General features: G+C 35.0%; 1 protein-coding gene across 2 annotated transcripts in view; it reads right to left on the bottom strand.

Moving 5' to 3' along the window:
* LOC105459591 overlaps positions 1–20,933 on the bottom strand; it is a 39,362-nt gene that overhangs the window by 15,614 nt on the left and 2,815 nt on the right. Inside the window, exons 2-10 of one of the 2 annotated variants that reach the window (XM_011705751.1) lie at positions 10,647–10,707; positions 3,990–4,172; positions 3,019–3,278; positions 2,559–2,813; positions 2,292–2,477; positions 1,804–2,069; positions 1,030–1,490; positions 794–916; positions 108–527 (exon numbers count right to left, since the gene is read on the bottom strand). In XM_011705751.1, the coding sequence (XP_011704053.1) occupies positions 108–527; positions 794–916; positions 1,030–1,490; positions 1,804–2,069; positions 2,292–2,477; positions 2,559–2,813; positions 3,019–3,278; positions 3,990–4,172; positions 10,647–10,707 (2,215 nt within the window). The remainder of the gene's footprint in view (positions 1–107; positions 528–793; positions 917–1,029; positions 1,491–1,803; positions 2,070–2,291; positions 2,478–2,558; positions 2,814–3,018; positions 3,279–3,989; positions 4,173–10,646; positions 10,708–20,933) is intronic. The other variant, XM_011705752.1, reaches the window with a different exon arrangement.

The raw sequence follows: 20,933 nt of genomic DNA, 5'->3' as shown, positions 1-20,933 counted from the left end.
AATAACATTCCAATTATATTGCAGAAATGTTAAAATGTTGCTGTAATATTGCAGTTAATAATCTAGCTGTGTTTGCTGGGATGTATATTTAGCAAACTTATACTTGCCAGCTTTTTTTATAAGATCGATGAGTTCTTTGATAACTTTTGGATCCTCCTCATCTTCACTGTTGATGATTCTCTCTGGTTCGCTTGGTTTCGATGTGGTCGTTGTAGTAGTGGTCGTACTTGGTCTATTTCTGGTGAGTGTTTTATATACAAGTGGTTTTGCCGTCGTAGTAATCTTCGGTTCTTCCTTCTCCTCCTCCTCCTCTTCCTCCTCACTTTCCTCGATCTCATCATAATCTTCTTCCGAATCATACTCTTCGGATTCCGTTTTCACAGTCGTTGTGCTATGTAAGTAAGTCGTTCGACTTGTTGCGGCCGTTATGGGCGATTTGGTAGTTGAGACGATCGTTTTCAATGCCTTAGGACAAATTACGTTACGCGGATAATCGCAAGAATCCGCCGCTTTGTTGAATACCAATCCTACAAAAATCCAAAAAGTGCTATTACGTGACGAACGAGGCAAAGATTTCTGTTCTACTCGCGAATCTGGCAATAAATGGAGATAATATATATAACTACTATAATGATTAAAAAATCAAATTTTTTAAATTATTTTTTATCTATTTTTATTTATTTCAGTTTTTGATTTATATGCCGATTTCGTAATAAATAGCTCCATTTTTCCTAAAGTTAAATAATTTAGCGTTAAGTGTAAAAATGTATAAAATTATTTACAGTAAAGTTACCTGAGGGACAAGTAAATTGATGCGCGACTACGCCAAGTCCACTAGGACCACTGTCAAGACACCAAAAGTACTTCTTGCAATCTCGAGGATGTGGGAAGAAGCCTTCATCCTCGCATTTAAAGTCTGCATTAAATTTAGATTATTATTCCAAAACATTTAAAAGCGAGTTTTCGATTGATCAATCCGTTGTTAAAAACATATTGAAAACATGTTCCATGATTCTCACAGAAACTTACCGGTTCCTGGGTCAGGTGTGGTTGGTGGTTCGGGAGTCGTTAGCTTGTTGCTCAAGGATTCGTCGGTCTCGCTAGTCTTATTCTGTCCCTTACGTCTGGACTGTTTTCTACGGGTATTGCGATCGGCAGCAGCATTTCGTGTTTTACTCCTATTTCTATTCTTCGGTCGTTCGGTTTTCTCTGTGATTCTTACGGTGTTTCCTGCACCCTCCGTGTCTTCATTCGATGCTGGATCATACGATCTTCTCGACACCTCCCGATCTTCCTGTTCTTCTTTGCTCGCTTGTGAAATGGTACGGTATTTTGGTCTTGAAGAGGATATACGTTTGATGGTTATCGGAGCTGATGTAGTGCTGCTTCTTCGGTTGCTTGTACTCGACTTACGAGTGTTGCTCTGAGTACTTTGAGTACGGGTTTTTTTCCGACTGTCTACTAACTTGGTCTTGTCAATTGTATTTCTGCTATGCAACAACAATAATATTAATATGATGATGATGATGATGATGATAATAATAATTTTAACACTGTGTAAATAATTAATAAAAATAAAAGATTAAACTTTAAAAAATAATATTCCGAATTACATTAGAAGAATCTACATTTTATGTTTTATATATCATTTAATGTTTTATCTAGATATTAAAGATAACGATAATAAATAGCATATTACCCATAATAATAATAATGTTATGACTTAGATTGCTATTTCTGACAATTTGATATTTGCTACTGATATTTGTTATCATATTATATCAATCGCTCTTTTTTTGTTACCTGTTATCTGTAAGCAACGCTTCTTTGGCAGCCTCGATTAATGGATAAGGTCGACCATGGCACTTGCCACGAAAATCGTCATTGTCTATCGACCAAAACATAATGCCTCCTAACTTCTTCTCGTTCACGTAGTGAGCTTTCAGTTTGACTACGTTCTCGTCATCGTATCCTACCCATTGATTGCCTTTGAAGGCGTATGGTCCCATGGCTTTGGGATTTGGTTCAACGACTTCCCATTCGTCGGATTCCGCTATACCCTCGCAAATCTCAAAAATTGAATGTCCAATTTTTAATTGTAATTATATGAATAAAATGTATTTTTATAAATTTGAAATTTCTATACATGCATTTTCATAAATTCTATGTGTTATATGTTAACGTTGCATTGCGTAATATATATACAATGTAAAAGAAGATTTGTGCATGGTATATACGCGCGCGCGCGTACTTATGTGTTTGTGCACGTATACGTATGTGATAAAATTTACCTCATAATAGGCAAGATAGCCTTTCTCTCGAGTGGCCTCTCCTTCGGTGCCTGGTCCATCCGCTGGCGACCCGAGTTCGGTTGCATCTTGATTGAACAACGTGTATGACCGACCATACGTTGGTATTCCAAGAACGACCTTATCCGCGGACGCGCCTTTCTCCAGGAGGTAAGTGATTGTATAATCCTGTTAGATACAAATGAAAGGCGCGTTATAATTGATCCGATTCAAACGGTAATTATAAGATCCTCACGAGCAAACTCTCACAATAGTCAATTCCGCATCATAATTGTATTCGTTGTCCTCCTCCAGGGGGTACAACGGCGAATGATGATTGACAGCGGGCTCATACGCCGAGTGATAGTCGTAAGAGAGTAGATTGATAAAGTCCAAATACTCGTTTAGCCTGGGTACATCGTAACCCTTATCGATGTACTCGACACCGGCGGGCATCGCCATCGACAGCAACAATCTCGATCTTCCGGTCTTCGAAGACTCTCGCTCGAACTCCTCGCGAAGTTCCTATCAATTCGCAATTAATCACTTTAATTAACTTTCTATAATTCACTCCCCCTTTGTGATTGAAGCAATAGATTGCAATCGATTTTTTTATCATTTTACATTTATTCACGTTTCTATCTGCGAATCTTTAACGTTCCTCTTTTTGTTCGTTGAGATTTCTGCAAAAAATTTCATATCCTCCCCGCGAAGATAAGAAACGATCTACCTGCACCAAGTTGGCGTAATTGTCCTTATCTCGCGGCTTTCCGCCGTCTCTAAACGCCGGATACTCCCAGTCGAGATCGAGGCCGTCAAAATGATTCTGCCTGAGGAATTTGACGGCGTTCTTGACGAACTCTCGCCTTCTCGCTGGATCGGCCACCATCGGTGAAAATCTGCTGGAGCCCTCATTCCAGCCACCGATCGCCAGCATCGTCTTCAAGTTCTTATTGTAGGTTTTCAAACCCGTAAACTTCGCGTATCCGCCTGTCGAGCGAACGTGTTTATTGAAGAGTGAAAGTTAAATATCGGCAAAGTCATCAAAGATGATGTGTTCAGGGTTTGTCAATGTAGTGTAGTTTAACTACTTGAGACTAAACAGAGTACTCTAACTATGTAAGCAGCATTGCTTATACATATTTAAATATAACAGATGTAAAGTTAGTTTTCGTTGTGACTGAAAGTATAAAATATTTTTAATATTTGAGAAGCATTTGACATTTCACTCCTTAATTTTTTTGAAACTATTGGATAAATTCATTTTAATTGACGATTAATTATCAATTAATTGACACTTAATCGTTAAACTTGTTAATTTCAATCATTATCATTGCAGTATGAATACCTTCAATAAACAAGAAGTAATTTTTATTACAACAGAACAACATTTTTAACACTTGAGAGGCATTTGACATTTATTCTTTAATTTTCTTGAAACAATTGAGTCATAGGTCATTATTTATTATAAATTTATGATACACTGATCAATCCATTTTAATTGGCAATTAACAGTTAATTGTTAAAGTCGTTAATTTTAATCGCCAACGATACTGAATATCTTTGAGAAATAAGTAATTATAATTACTAATAAGACTACAACGAGTAGATTGTAATCGCTAATAAGGCTTTATTCTTCTATGAATTGGTAATAAAATTTAACAAGTCTTGTAATAGATATTATATATTTTTACTACCTACCTTTCTCGATATCTTGATACTTGTCGAACGGTTTCAGCGCGTTTTCCTTCGTAAAACCTCCGAACGCGTAGATCAGGTGAGTGCAAAGATATGGATTTATGTTTTGAGGAGAAAATTTTGCCGTGCCGGGTCGGTACACCGACCAATTCGTGTAATAACAGACAATTCTGCGTTCGGCGATTCCTAAAAAAAAAATACGATGAGCAAGGACGAAAAACATATGTACTTTCTTTGAAGGCAATTTTTTGTTTAATTTTTTAAATATATTTTAACTGTCTATATTTATTTTAAACATAACTGTATTTTAACTTCTGCATTTTTATATCATTAAATATATATTAATTATAACAATTTTTAAAGCGTATGCATAAAATAACCATAAATAAGCCGAATCATTGTTGATCATATATAAGTCAGTATTACTACGAGTATTAATAATAATTATATTTAAAAATTACTTAAGTGGACTTACTAGTTGATCACTTAGTAAATATAATACAGTAACTTAATAGACTTAAAAAATTAAAAATGATAATTAGACTATATTATAAATCTACAATAATTTCTTTAGTTGGCGATATTCTTTTGATCTCTTATATTTAGCGTTTTTCTATAATACTGAAAGAAGAAGAAACGAGGTCGTTTTGTTCCTATAAATAATGGTGACTGTTCTTCTGCTTTCAATGGAAGTCCATTGAATGAAGAGATAGCTATGGCAGATGCGTGCATTCTGACACATTCAGACTCGCACTGAGTCGCGAAAAATCTCGCTCTCCGATGATTGTCACCTCTCAATAGCGTTCGCGCGTGCCGCCGCGCCGCGTTTTCACCGTGACTACTAAATGCACGCGCGGTGGATCTGCGAGATCGCGAATTAAATGCACGCGCGTCCCGCGTACACCTGCGCTTCTCTCTCTCTCTCTCTCTCTCTCTCTCTCTCTCTCGTTTGCATTGAAGCGTACGCTCACGCGCGCACACACTTGCGAGCTGCGAACGCGAGGAGAACGCGTAAACGGCCGCGAGAGAAAACGCTGCCACGGGGAGAAATTGACACGCGATTGGGACTTTCGTTTATGCACGCGAAGAAATAGCGTCGCGACTGCGAATCGCGTAGCCGGTGTGGCTCTTGAAACGTACGTATCTCTGACACCCAGCTAGACTTTTTCCGACTTATTGTTAGAAAAAATTACAACCATCTATAAATGTACATATACGTATAATCTATGGTAGAAAATATGATCTGATTTCGATAAAAGCTAATTTAGCCAGATGCAAAATTAAATGTATTCTTGTGGAATTTATTAAATCTCTTTTAAAAAGCATGAATTTATGTTGTAAAAACAGTAAGTTTAAATATTAAATTTAAGATTATATATAAGAATAAAAATTTAAGTGTCCGAGATATAAATTAATAAGTTAATAAAATATATTAAAATCATATCGCTTTACACGTTTCAATATTTTTTTATTAATAACTCTCAAAATATTGTTTTATATAGAAAGCGAATAAAATGTCTAACTCCATCCATTTGTATTATTTTAGATTGCCTTTTTAGTTAATCCTAAAAGTTAATCTCTTCGAAATTGGGATCTTAATTTCAGATAATAATGCTCAACTTTCTGCGTAATTTCGCAATGCAAAATAAGGAGATCTTAGAACGTCAATTACATCAATCAGATTAGATTGTATTATCGTGAATATCATTACAGTTAAGTTAATTTAACTTCCTTCAGGGAAACGTTACGATGATCCACAACAAGTCACGTAACCCGATCGAAAATGGCATTGCGAAAGTGAGAGATAGTATTACGAGACGGATATTGTTTCCCGCCAGCCGTCCAAGCGGTTAATTAGCCGAATGCATGTTTCTAACGAGATGCATGGGGAGGCATGCATCTTGTTGCCCCGCTTCGCACGCGCATAATCGCCCACGAAGGCTGACTTTGACGGCATACCGCGCCAAGAGCCCGCGGTCTCTCATACGGTTTTACACGCAACTGAGCACTTTCGAAGTATCGTCTGCGAATTATCCGCCGTTGCTTTCACCGATCGTGCGTGAAACGAGGCCGAACATCGTGTAGGAACAATGCACGAGCGGTGCCTGCAAATTAAGGCTTGCTACTGACCCTGACCAGGGACCAGGCGACAATTCGGCGAGGTCGACGAAGGATACCCTCGAGCGACGATCGAAACCGATGCGATTTCGTCGGATTTAATCGAAGAGATCTATGCGTTCACGTGAAAAAAAGAACGGTTTAATTTGCGAAATTAAAGGAAAGTTGTGCTGTCGTATATTAACTGTGATATAATAATTGATTTATTGTAGATTATATGTCTGTCAAACCAGTAACTACGGGTAACTCTACTATAAACTTTAAAACATACTTTCAAAAAATAAGAAAAATGAACATTTCAGCAAAAATTTATACACGACTTGATTATCTATAATTGTACAATGTTATTTTTAGTATAAATAAATATATATCCATTTCGAATCCATTTCTAAAATAATTATTTTACACATAAGAGATCTAAATTGCTCGGTAGATTATTTTTTCACGATACTTTCTATTTTTTGTTGATATTCGTAAATTAATGGAAATGCGAAAAACGTGAAAATCATTCAGATTACTTTTATGTGCCTTTTTATAGCAATAAAATCTGGTCTAAATTTATACTGGTTTTAATTCCTGTTGGCAATCCTAAACGATCAATTATCTAAACAACATAAACGTTCGAAAGGCACCATAAAGACGAGTAAAACAATCATAAAAATGTTTATATCGCGTCTTAAGTTTCTAGGAATCTTTCATGTAGATATTCAGATGTATATTTGTATTGTTAGAACGGCTATGTAATTTAAAGAATAATTTATTATTAAAAGACAATATTTGAATTTTTAATTAACAAATATTAAGATAAAGATTAACTTTGTTGAATTATAAAACATTTATTAATCTCATCTCCGCACGCCCGCGCGTCGAAATCTATTAATTTTTTTGTCTTTTACAAATTACTTACGTAAAATAGACAATGTTATAAAATTTAAAAACCTTAGAAGCAATGTCGTCAAATCGCATTTTAATAATAAATACATTTTAATCATGAATGGGTCAAATAAAACAGCAGAGTTAAATAATCGTTACATCATTTCAAGCATAACAGTGTATTCGCGTGAAGATATTATAATAAAAGAATCAAATTCATAAAAAAAATATATCACTTATATTAATCAAAGATTCTGGAAACATATATTGCGGATTAAAAATTCAATACGACATGTATTGAATCTTTAATCTGTAAATCTCATTGCCTCGCAAGGATTGCCGATATTGAAACGCTCGAAATTCTCTTTCACCGCAACAACGCCCACCAAGAGAGTACTCGTAGCAGTCCCACGCTACACGTACATTGGCATTATACAAACGGTATATAATAGTATTAAACCGCGATACATAATAGTGTAGATAATATCGAGCAAGGGACTTGCGATCTCCGCTCTTGCTCGTGATCGCGCGTTTTTCCGGATTTGCCCGTCGAATATGAGAAAAGTCACGGCATGGCTCTATACTTTAATCACGATGTGGAAAGCGCTGTTATTGAAAGCGCGTAGACATTGGCAGGGTAGAAGTCTCCATGTATTATCGCTCGTTCTCGAGCATTATTGTCCATTATGAGAAATGTTACGGCTTCTTCGCGCGATTTATGGGAATGTTAAATATAATCTTTTACGAAGTTCGTAAACATTTAAATAATCGCACGCTAACTAAAAAAACTTTCTAAACTAAAGAACATAAAAATGATCGTTTTTAATAATACGTTTCTCAATTGTATTTTATGTTATTTTAAAACTGTTTTAAATTGTCAGTTTTTATTAGAACTATGCAGGCATTTAAGTGCCATTTTTGACGGTTTTATCAATTCATCTATGTATTAATAAAAAAAATAATATATAACATTTACTTTAAATGATTAAAGATTAAGAACATTCATTAGAAGATCTGTTATACAAAAGTTTCAAAATTATTTTGGTCTTAATTTTGATAACAAATTCTTTGATACTGCAATTAAGAGAAAGTCCGATCTTCTTTTAACAAGAATATATGTTAAGGAATGTGTGCTCATAATTTTTTCCTGCTTTTTATATTAAATATTCCATATTTGATTTTCGACATTATAGAGTAAAATAGAAATTATTGGAAATGAAGGTCAATAAAATGAGCAAATAAAGATGTTGCAATATAATTATATAATTTAATTCAATAATATTAAAGCGGGACGTTTTGACTTTACTAAGTTTTCTTCAGTCGCAAATATAAAGTTCGATATATAATAACTTACATTAATCTTGGTCGGACAGCATGTAACGTTTCTTGTTTGGTGTGAGTTTATAATTATATAATTATATAATTTAATTCAATAATATAAAAGCGGGACATTTCGACTTTACTAACCATAAGTCTTCTTTAACAATATATTATTATATAATTTAATTCAATAATATTAAAGCGGTTTTGACGGTATTAAGTCCTCTTCAGCCGCAAATACAAAATTCAATATAATAAATTACATTAATCTTATTGTTAGTGTTAGCAGAGCACACGTTTCTTATTTGATATTTATACTGTAGTAAAATCAATTTTTTAAATATTGAACACTATAAGCTCACACAGACAAGAAACATTACGTGTTCTCCGACTAAGATTAATGTAATTTATTATATATTAAATTTTGTATTTGAAGCTGAAAAAGATTTAATAAAGTCAAAAGTTCGTTCGTTTCATTGACCTTTCCTGTAATTTTTATTTTATTTCTAAAATATAAGCCAATATACAATTTTACTTAAATAGAGTAAATTTGAATTCAGAGATTAAAATTTTATAGAAACGAAATTCATTTCAATGAATTCGAACAATTTCTAATGAACGTCGAGCTTGTACTAAACGTGGCAACTATGACGTGCTAGCTCGTCGCACATTACGGCTATGTTTCAAAATTCACTGTCAGTGTTGAAAATTTATAGTGCACGTAACGTAAGCGCTATAGATTTTCAATACTAGCAATAAATTTTAGAACACAGCTTACGTTGCAATGATATTTTGAAAGTCTCCAAACATCATTGATAGGTAACTATGTAATTGATAGCTAAATTCATTATATAAAAAATAAGAGTTAATTAAAAAATAAAATACTTTAAACAATATTTAATTTTAATAAACCGCGTAAGTAAAAATCATAAATAAATTTGAGAGTCTTCTACAGTCACGGCTTGGTGCTTAATAAATTATATGAATTTTTCAAATCTATTATTCATTTTTAACTGTGCGCGAAATCAATGTCGTACTTGCAATGCAATTATTAGTTGAAGTTGGAATTTGATCTTCAATACTTAATTCGATGCTTATAAGCATCTTAAAATACTACGAAGAACTTATTGCGAAAAATATTACCTCAGCCAGAGATTGAATCTGGGACTTCCCGACTACTCCCGACTTCCCGGGGCGGCGTTTTAATCTATTCGACCACTGAGGCATGTGATATTTAAATATAAAATAAAAATTTTATTTTCGAAATACGAATCACAATATATAGAAAATCTGATAGACAGCTGATTAATTAAAACAAGTTACTTGGTTTTCGCGGCGATGTGCGAGAATTCACGTATCATATTTTCTGCGACTTTGCAATCAAAATAACATGTTTTTTTTACATATTGTGCAGGCAGGGTACATATATAATGTATACAAAAAATAAATTTTGTACTAATTTTTCTGATTTAGATCGTAACATAGGTAACGCGCCAATGAATTTGCAGATGTTACAAAAAATTGAACGATCAATTAGGTGTAATTCTACGTTGTGTTTTCAAGAGTATCCGCAAAGAACCTAATAACAAGCCTTCGGTGAAACTTTCGTTCTTTTCCTGGGATTTTTACAGGAAAGCGAACGGCCGACCAGACAGCTGGAAAAACTAGTACTTTATGAGAGATCCGATAGACCCTTTCGTTTTCTTCGCGTGTCCCATTCCAATTCGCGCGCTCTCGGTTGCAGTGCCGATTGCTTTCGTGCAGTGTGGAAACGATTATTGTTTCGCTCCCAGAATACACCAACGGGCGCGCGGATAAATGCCGGGGACTCGGATAAATGCAGTTTTACAGTTTGTTTCGCAAGATGAAGTTTACATTGGCGATGCATAAGCGCTCTTTGAAATTTATCCGCCACGCAAGCTGTAATTTATTTTTAATACCCATAAGAGTCATTTTCCTGGTATCACGAAAAGCTTGGCTGTCATTATTTGACGTTTAATACTTTTGTGTTTGATGTAAAATTTTATTTGCTACTACGTAATTGTACAAGGTACCCCTCGAAGAAATCAATGACTCATTGTCAAAGAAAATCGGACTTTAAAAGAATTTCAATCTGTAAGACAGTTATTAAATTTTAAAAATTGAACAAATAATCATAATTAAATTTTTGCTAGGAGAAAATCGACTTGAAATGGAAATCAAAGAAGTTATTGAGAGACGTATGTAATTAAAAAATCTTTTTCTGTATGTAATTAAAAAATAAAACAGTAAAAAATCCAAATATTGTGAATTTTAACAGTTTGCCTTATGAAAACTTACGTGTGTATAAGAAAGTTGTAAAAGACTTACCATCTTGTATCGTCGTAAGCAGAATTCCCAAGCAGAGAATCAGCGACGCTGCTCGCACCTCCTGCAACGGGAAAAATGGTGCGTCTCATTAATAATTCATCATTGCTGGAGACGTATAATACAATATGTCAGAGTGAGAGTCTCGCAAATAATTAATTCATAGCGAGTTCGTCCCAACTTTGGTATAGTGTTCGATCTCTCGCGTATATTGGCAACGAATCGGTAGTGAGTCAATGGTGATAGCTGCAGGTGACTTCATCAATAAACGCCAACGAAATATGCAGTTAACATTAGAAAGTGTGCATTATTATCCTGTGATAATATATTACTTAAAAATGAAATAAAGTTAAGGGATATAAAAATAATCTAACAACAAATGGTGAAAAACTTTCACTCACATTAAGCTAACATTAAATTAAAAGTTATGAATGTATAAATACACATATGTACATATATAAAATATGTATAAATATAATATATGTATATTTATATTATCTATATTATGAGCATAAATGTATAAAGTAATATGTACATATATACATAAATTAAAATCTTTTTGTACACGTTCGAAATATTTTACAAGTTTAAATGACAAGCATACATTCTAAGAATTAAATAATTAAATGAGCGGTGCATGTATCCCTGGGAATAGAAATTCCTAATTCATTCACAGTGCATTCACAGCTCGGTGAGATTCGTGAATTAAAGTCAGCAGCCAAAGTATAAAATATCCGTCTATCTCTCTCGGGGTGTTACGCGTACGCCGAATGCCGGTTCCGCTTGTAACCGCTTATGTAACGCAGAAATGTAAAGTGCACGACGATGCACTTGTTCCCAACCCGGCTTGACCGGCGTGGCACGGCTCTCGTTGCGGGATTAATAAAGATCGATGATACGATATTGGAACGGATGAATAGCGACGCGCACACGGACTATGCGGACGACCTCACTGTTCGTTACATAATGGGCGTGTAAAGAGAAAGCAAGAAGAAAGAACGCGGCGCGACTTTCTCGCGGTGCGTTTCGGGCGGCGAGTTTCGCGTTACGTTAACGTACCGTTATACGTTACGCCGCTCGCCATCGTGATAACAATTAACGCGCCTCTGTGGACTCTGGGCGTTTAATGAGACGGACAGAGAGATCCCGGGCCGGTCTCTCGCGGAAGATAGCCGCGAGCGCGATGACTTATTAGTTGGATTACGGTGAAACGTGCACACGCCCCTTGAGTATATTGGAAACTACCGGATGTCCTTTTGATATTAAACAAGAAATTAAGAGCGATTGCGAGCATTTTAACAAGGCATCGAGGCATAATTTCGGAGCCAATCCATGAAAAGTTCGACGCGTAAAGCCTTCTCAAAGAAGTAAATAGACAATAAAATCTTGTCAGTTTTAATTGTGTTTTCCAACTTAATAGATATTTAACATCTAATTTACGACTAATTTATGAAGCAAATATCTGCTTCTGTGGGCCGAAAACTGGAGATCTTCATCAATAGAGAGAGTCCTGAACACAACGCGTGAAGAAAAACAGCTGGCAAAGCCTAATAAAAGAAGAAGAAGAAGATGTTTCTGATAACTTGTATATAATTTTGCGGTCTCTAATGTATTGTATTATATATGTATACATACAGAAATCAAATCCGTGGTTTCTAAAAAGAAAAAGTGCAATTCTCAGTATACGCAAATTAAACAAAGTTTGTAATTTAATTTATGTTCTTAAGTAACGTATGCTCTCAGGTAACATACATGATGCTTGATAATATACATATATTGTACAAAGAGCCGCACACGGGGGCATGGTATTTAATTAAAATAATTGTACGGTGCAGTGCGAATTCTGTCTCCGTCTGTTCTAAAGTTATAGCAGCATTACATCGCACGTTACATTTCTGCAATTGCAGAAACTTGATAATCATCTTATTCGTCCGCCCGCTGCGAACTGTCTCCGCGCGCACGTGTACCCCCGCGGAGTAATAGCTCGCGCTTAGCGGCGCGCGGCTTAAGTATGCACGCGCGGGGTGGGTCAAAAAACTCCGGGGCCCCTCTAAATGTCAAATAACTTTCTACGATGCCGAGATCCTTGGAAAGTGAATATATGTATACACGGGCGATTCAAGGGAGAGCCCCGAGCGATTACACGTTCGCCTTCTCGCGCCACTGCGTATCGGCACGTACTTACACGCGCGCGCTCAAACGCGCGTCGCGTCGATCGTCCGGCGACCGCGGAGCGGATCGGCGCGCGGTGTGAACACAAGCCGGAGCTGGTCATTGCTAACTTTCTGGAAGTTTCGTAACCGGAACGGAAGTTCTCGTCGTGCTTTCGACGCGCGATTCGCTACCGGCGCGGCGTCTCACCGCTGGACGGCCATCGTTTCCATCGTTCGTCTCTTAAACAATTTCTCATGTGATTTCGCAGAAATATAATATTGCGCTTCGGTGAAAGGATCCGAGCTCGAAAAATCTCATCATTTTCCGTTTTTCGTGATCACAAATTTAAAGATATGCATGTGATTGAATCGATGAAAGAAATTAAATACGTATGGAATTCAGTTAAAAATTTTATTTCTATACGTTATTATTAATTCTTTAATTTTATTTCGTCATATTTGCTATATATTTGTTCATCTGCATATGTGTTCACCTATACACTATAGTACGAATGATATGTTTTAAATATTATTAATTTTTTTATTGTTATGAGCGTTAGCACTATTATCCCAAATTAGATTACCATTCATGAAGAAACTATAACTAAATAAGTTTTCTCCTTAACGTGGAACAATTAACTTTGACCTAGTACTCATATACATATATACGTACGATGCAATGCAGCTCGGCAAATGTTCATTTAACTTGTTTGTGTGTGAGCTCGTCGAGAATAACTTGATGCTTATAATCGAGAAGAAAGGTTCCTACAACGAGTAAAACGTGCAGATATGCAACTCCGGTCGTCGTGGATGCAACATGTGTATTCAACTAGTCACTGGATCCTGGATATATACATATCGGATTTATTCTGCGTGCAGAATAAATATCAGATGGAAAAATCCCATGTCACTTGAATATCCAAATTTATTGACCTTTATGAATATCTCTATTTTTTTTATCGTACGAAGACGCAACTCACATAAAAACAAATTGTTATAAATAAAGCTCAACGAGACAAAAAAGAGAGAAGAACGAAATTATATGTAAAAAAAAACTTAAAATACTTCTTACATTGCATCATCTTCAGCTCTCCGTTTTTTTTCCTTTTCGTTTTTATAATATTTTAAATGTTGATGTTTTATTGTCACTTTATTTAATTAACAACTTTTGCATAATTACGTTTCTTTGCACAGCAATATGAGTAACTGGCAACGTAAGTATACGAGTATTAAAAAATCCGCATTATTTAAAAAACAGGATAAAGAATTTTCATATTCGATTTTAGCATTAGCGCTAAAAATACCTAATATCTACAGGTACATGATGTACATACAGACACAGATAACGGTTTCACTCAATTAGAATAAACGAGCGCGCCGGTATATTCCTTACTATCATAATTATATAATTCATGAAGAATATTTTTTGATATTACGTAAACGGTCTTGCCACGCTGCATATGAAAAAGGAAAGTGATAATAACCGGAACAGTAACGCGTATGCAAATTGATTATACGCGCATCAAGATTACTGAATTTCTGTTAATTACCGAGTCCCGCCCAGCAATATAATGAACATATTTCGCTTAATTATTCGGCTGAGCCTGCAGTATACTAATCACGGCTTCCGCGATAAAATACCAACGCCGTCGGGCCGCGTTCGGCCAATCGAGAAATAATCTTGATGATCAGAACATTTTAGGAATTCGAATTATCTCGTGCGTGAAATAATTTTCTCTTTTCGACCGATATATTCTCCGCAACTCGCGCAGTTGTATCACTGCGGATAAAATTGCGATAGTACCGTTCATTGTACAAATTAAATCGGCCTACTAAGTATAAGTATATATATAATCTTGACGAGTTTACATTTCGACCCTATAAATACGCAAGAATGATCTCCACATTTATTTGTAACAATAATAATGGAAGAATTGACTTAAAATAGCTTCTGAGTTTGTAAGATGCTCTAAAGTCAATCGATGCTCTCTTGAATAATTACAGAATTGTTAAAATTATCCTCGGTATTCAACACCGAAGGTGTTTGACATCAATATGAAAGTTAAGGATCGAAAGTCGATGATGTTTCGTATTAGAACGGTTATGACATTTCCTTATTTTATCCTCAGCGAGTGATAATTGCAATCTGTGATTAGGAATACATATAGTTACAGCCGAGATCATCAAATCGACCTCAACCTTTCGCAACCTTTCAAGAATCCTTTCGAACGTGGAGTTTCATCGCGACGTCGAGCTTTTACTATCCGGGTGCGTTTCACTCGGACAAAGGTAGATTTATTGACTCTAGGTTTCAAACCTGAACAACGTTCAAAATATGTGATACACCACACATCGACATCGTGATATTTTTTCAAATATCGCGAAAGATCGAGTGGACCAATTAACTGATGTAGCCGAGAGATGAAGAGGAAAATTTCTCTTCGGGCTCTTCGGTAGTTAACGAGTTAATTCTTCCCATAACTTTCGAAGAGGAAGCAGCGTTCGAGCTCTTCTCTCCATTTACACACCTCGACGTAGCGTTGTATCCTTTTTCGGATCTCGCGAACGATAATCTTGCTGGTAGCAACGCCAATCAGTGCTATAATTTATCGAAGTGACGGCTAGTAATCGTTTCGATAATAAACGATATCGGACTTTATTACACATTAAATTGCTCATTATCGATAGAAGCTATAAACATCTCCAGATTAAAGAACAATATGGTCTAATGTTTCAGAAAGTACAATGTTGTGTAAGTGATGTAAAAATATTTTTCGTGCCTTTTTCGTTTTTTAATAAGTAAATAAATTATGTTTTTGTGTGCGTGATGCGCGCGCGCGCGCCCTTCTTTTTATCGTTAGTTTAATATCTGTCGGTTAATATTTTTTCAAAATAATACCTATATCTCATCCCTATTTATTTATATTTACAATTGTAATGTATTTTTTAGCACAGAGGCAGTTTTTTTTTTATTCAAAAATTAAGAATGATATTTTTGTGATACGTTTTATGACCAATGTTTTTCTTTCGACTGCGCCAAATTATAATTCGCGGATATCTTATGCAAATCCAGAATTTTATGTGTCATCGCTGTTTCTATGCAAGAATTTCAAATTATTATTCTTCTTATCTTAATTTTTATCGGCTATCCCGCAAGAGTAAAGAAAAAACGAAGGCAGAATAGAACCCGTTTACCAAGCAGAGCTATATCGCTATAATAATGTAGAAGGCACCCCAGTTGGCCTTTCGCACTCTCTGCGCATCGTATATTTCCAGAACCAGATTTCTGGACGTCCAAGGTTGTACTGGAAACAACCTCTCTTCTGGACATTGTTTACGCGACACGCCGAGAAAAATGCACTTGTCCGTGGCTATTTTTAGTCACGACCTTTCTTTCGGCTCCCCTATTAATATTGCTCCTTGAAGGGATAACTTAAGAATGCAGCTTAGACGCCAGACAGCGGCTGTTTAGCGATCTTATCGGCAATTTAATTGCTTAAAAAAATTAATTGCATTATAATAATTGCATTGATCTTTAAATCTGTCACGATATTCAGATATCTGGTTATTTATATTGCTTATTTTGATGAGAAGTTGACACAATGAGTCTTATATAAAGACAAATTGCTATAAATTACACAACATGAAATTAATATTAATTTTCTTTGAAAAAGAAGAAAATAAGAGAATAATAATGACATCATGCACTTATTGTTAATGCAGCATTTTTACATGACATTTATATCTTTATTTCTCTTTTTTAGATTGATTAACAGTATTATTTCCGTAAGACAGTCCATAAGAATTACTTGCAATAATTTTTGTAAATTCTTTTCCTATAAATAATGATATTCATTAATTTATCTAGATATCTGGATATGCGTGATAAAATATTTGAATATCTACGCTTGTTGTATGGAAAATTGATATATTCAATTATATTGAAAGTCAGTGGTCGGGGATTTATGTAATTAAATAAACGGTGTTATGACCGAGTGCAACATTTATGGGCCTATGGCACCCTGGCGTTATGAAAGGTACAAGCGACATTCTTGATCTGAAATCTTTTTATTTCCGTCCCGAGTGTGTGCCAGCGGTGCGCGGGCGATTGCGATTTGATCTATCATTACTAGTTGGCCGCATTACATGCGATTAAAAAGAATTCAATCTTCACGCACCACTTTCATCATTAGAGATGAAGTCATCTATTAAAATTTTCTATAATCTAGAATTATGTCATTAATATAATTACAATTTGTAATATTTTAAAAGTATATTTGCATTTAATTTAAATCCACAATAAAGTTTGTAACTTAAAAATAGTTTTTATAGTTAATATAAATTAAATTAAGTTATAAATATAATTTATAACTTAAATGTAACTGTAACCGTATTGCACGCGATTGTGAATGGAATTTAATCTTCGCACACTGCTTTAGTAAGGATAGTTATCAAATCTTCTCAAATCCAGAATTACACAAATAACATAAATAGTAATAATAACGTCCAAGTTAGTTGCTAGAATGTCAAAATTTTTTGTATGCTCATCATACTTGAGTTTACTACATAATTATTCTGATAGCCCAAACAAAATTATTTTTAGATCCATATCTACTTAAACTTTTAGATATTTTAACAAAATTATTCTTTCTATGTATCATTAGTTCAATTTGCGACTGTAATTGTCTTGTAATTATTAACACTTTTTATGTTATTTATTATATCTTTTTGGAGATAAAATATTATACATCTTCATATCAGCATTAAATTTAACATTAAGGACGTCTATCGTTAATTCAAGCACATACGTTAGATGCTAATTATAAAATAAAATCATCGCAACTACCGTCGCAATGCCGATTAAATGACGCTTTTAACTTGCAATTATTTCACTGCTGTCTCGAAAGTGGATACCTACGTAAAGTCGATTTGAGTTGTCGCGTCGTCAAAGACCATGCTTCGCTCACTTTTACTTTCTACGGAGTTCGCCCCAGGGGCACTCGGACTCTCGCCCTCTTTCGTAGAGAATTAATAAGCCGATTATGCCGGTAATTAAGTCGTCTTTGTCGACAAAATAAATCGACAATATGTCAATTCGTCGTTCTATTGAAAAGAAGACAACAAAAAGTATGTAATTACAATTTTATTTTCTATAATCTCAGTTTTGTAATATTTATTAAGAAAATTGTAATTTTTGTATAAACTAAAAAAAAACAATTTAATTTTTTCCTAATTAAATATTCTTGAATATAAATTGAGAGATTTTGAGTATTTTCTCTTGAATAAAATATTTTGCATACCAATACGTTGTGAAGTAACTTGTTGTCGAATAAGAAATGCTTTCTACCACATTTTTGGTAAAGATTAATATAAAGGTGATGTCAGAGCTTTCGAATATTGATAAACGAAGTGATATTCGAATAAGATGACGGTAATATTTGCAGAGCTCTCGCAATCATGAGAAGATGGTTCCAGAGATACTTGTATGTATATGTACTTATTTCGAGCTACTAAAGTGAAATAACAACTTTGAGCGAAAAGTGTCAGTAGAATCGAAAAAAATAAAAATAAAAATAAAAAGAATGTATTCTCTCTTTCATGTAATATATGTATAATAGATATATATGTCATGTAGGTATAATACGTGTAGTATGTAATCTTAAAAGAGTTGACAATTTTTTATTATATCGATGTATAGTGCGTAATGTACATACGTATAATATGTATACTTGAAAAAAATTGAAAATTTTTAACTATATCGATTTAAATTATATCAATCTTTTCTCCTTTTTTAAATAAAATTTCCTGATAAGTAATTTGAGTCTCAAAAGTTTGAGACTTAAATTTTATTAGCTCCATATTAACTCGTTTAACCTTTAAGCTTAATTAAAGTATATAAAATTATTTTAATAAGATTTAAATAAGATTTTTATAGATAATTAAGATAAAATCAATATTTTACATATTAAATATTAGCTGGAGTATATATAAATATTCAAAGGTATATATATATACATATAGTAATTATCATTTAGTTGAGGTTTATAATAGCAGATAATAAAATCGCTTTTAATATCGATTTTGCCCCGAGCTACGATCGACTTCGCGAAAGGTCGACCGCTGACCGACCTTCCGAATGTCTCTTATTTCCAGCCTCTGTCTCCAAGACTCTTCGTTTTTCTCTCATCTAAAAGTCGAGGAAACTTCTCATTCCGGTATTCCAGTTTCTTTCACGCATTCCTCCCGCATCTCGTGGACACGCAAATATAGCCATTGGATTGGACGAAGGTCGAATTGTCATCGCGAACAACTGCGAAGGTCGGTCTTCACAGGCATTAAAGTCGCTCGCGTCTCGACGCTTCTCGGTTCCGAGTGAAGTGCAAGTTTACTTTCACTTCGGAAGCTGCGCGATGACGCACGGTCCACAAACCGAAAGAGAGAGATAAGGTGCGTTCTTTCATTTTCGAACCGGTTTAATTACCAAAAAGGTGTTCACGAGTCACCAGAATCTTCTAGGAATAAAATCGAACGGATTCATCAATCTTTCTCCAGAGAAAAATATTTCACCATTGAAAAAAGATGTAAGATGATAAGCGATGATAATCAATAAATTTCGAATCGATTTTTTTCAAGGCTATCATAACTAAAACTGAATCGAACGTTTCTAAAGTGAAGTGAAAATCTATTTTATGAGATATCATTTATTAAAATGTTATTATTTTTGCAACATTGAATAATTGCAAATTTTTAAAACTAACAACGAGTCACAACAGGATACAGATCTGTATAGGATTAATTTGTGTGGCCGGGACTAAAGCGATGTGGCCAAATCCGCCGCACTGTCGGCGTCCAATTTTCCTCCGGGTAAATTAAGGCGCGATTTTTTTCGCGGCTGCCAAATTGCCCCTCGTCGATCTGTCGAGGAGCGGACGGGAGGATTGTTACGACCTCCCGGCCGATTTTGCAATCGAATTGCCACACGCGCTCGCTCCTTCTTTGCGGCGTGCAACGGCTTAAAGCGGAGTGCAACGCGCCAAGCGAGGTGGGACCCCTCCTTCCTTCCAGCGTCGTCGGGAGGAAGCCGACGCCGCGCCGCGGTTGTTCCCAGGTATTCGATATGCGCGTAGATCGTGCCCTCAAATGATCTCTTCCATGCAGCTCGCCCCGCTCGCGCCTTGAGATACATTCGATCGCGCGTAGATCCTGAGAAGTTGCACCGCTTTGCTGCAACATTAATCTACTATCGCTGCGAGGAATGCGGTAAGAGGTTCTCTTACCAGCACCTTCTAGATTACGATGATATCCTTTCCAGAATTATTACGTCGCAGAAAGTGAGCGAATTAATGCCGCAATACTGCACGATTTATTTTCTGTTCAATATTTTGAACGTAAAAAGTTTAGACATGTTCGAGCCCGCGCATGCACAAAATAGTTGAAGAAACACGGAAAATGTATCTTCATATATTTACTTTTTGTAAAAATATGCACCTTTTCGATACGTATATATGGAATAAACCATGTGTATATGCAATAATAAACCTATATGTATAAATTTAGTTATAACATAACATAATGATTTTGATTGGATAAAAAATTGTGCAATGGAAAATTTGAGTTTAAACATCATAATAAATTATTGTAATAAATTATAATAATTATGTAATAAAAAGAATATTTTAAATGTTTATGAATGTTGGGGTAAAAAAAAATCGTTGTAGCGTCTCGATTAGTAATAAATTCTGGGAATATCGCGATCCAGAGACGCAGCAGCGTCTCGCGCCAGATATAGGTATTTATCATCAAAGTTTATCTTTTCCCCGAAGATCTCCTAAAAATTTGTTAAAAACTGGAAAACGCGCGTAACGAGTAGTACCTCACAAGTAAATTCATCGTCCGTCATGTGGAATAGCATAACGCGACTATAAATATAGCATAACATTCCATCACGTACACGTTGAAATGAGATTACGCGGACAAAATTGATTCTACTTTCGCTGTTTAAAATTTGAACGGGAGTTAATTAAAATTACTGGTAGCGCTGCTTTTATCGTTGTAATACTTGTTATCCCAACTAGCAACGTAATTGCATAAATATGACCATAAGCAAAAGTCGCTAAAGATCGAAATAAATTATAGG

The sequence above is a fragment of the Wasmannia auropunctata genome, unplaced genomic scaffold, assembly GCF_000956235.1.
Source record: "Wasmannia auropunctata unplaced genomic scaffold, wasmannia.A_1.0 LD334181.1, whole genome shotgun sequence".
Taxonomy (NCBI): domain Eukaryota; kingdom Metazoa; phylum Arthropoda; class Insecta; order Hymenoptera; family Formicidae; genus Wasmannia; species Wasmannia auropunctata.
Note: the sequence above shows the minus strand (reverse complement) of the source record. Positions and strands in the feature narration are given on the sequence as shown.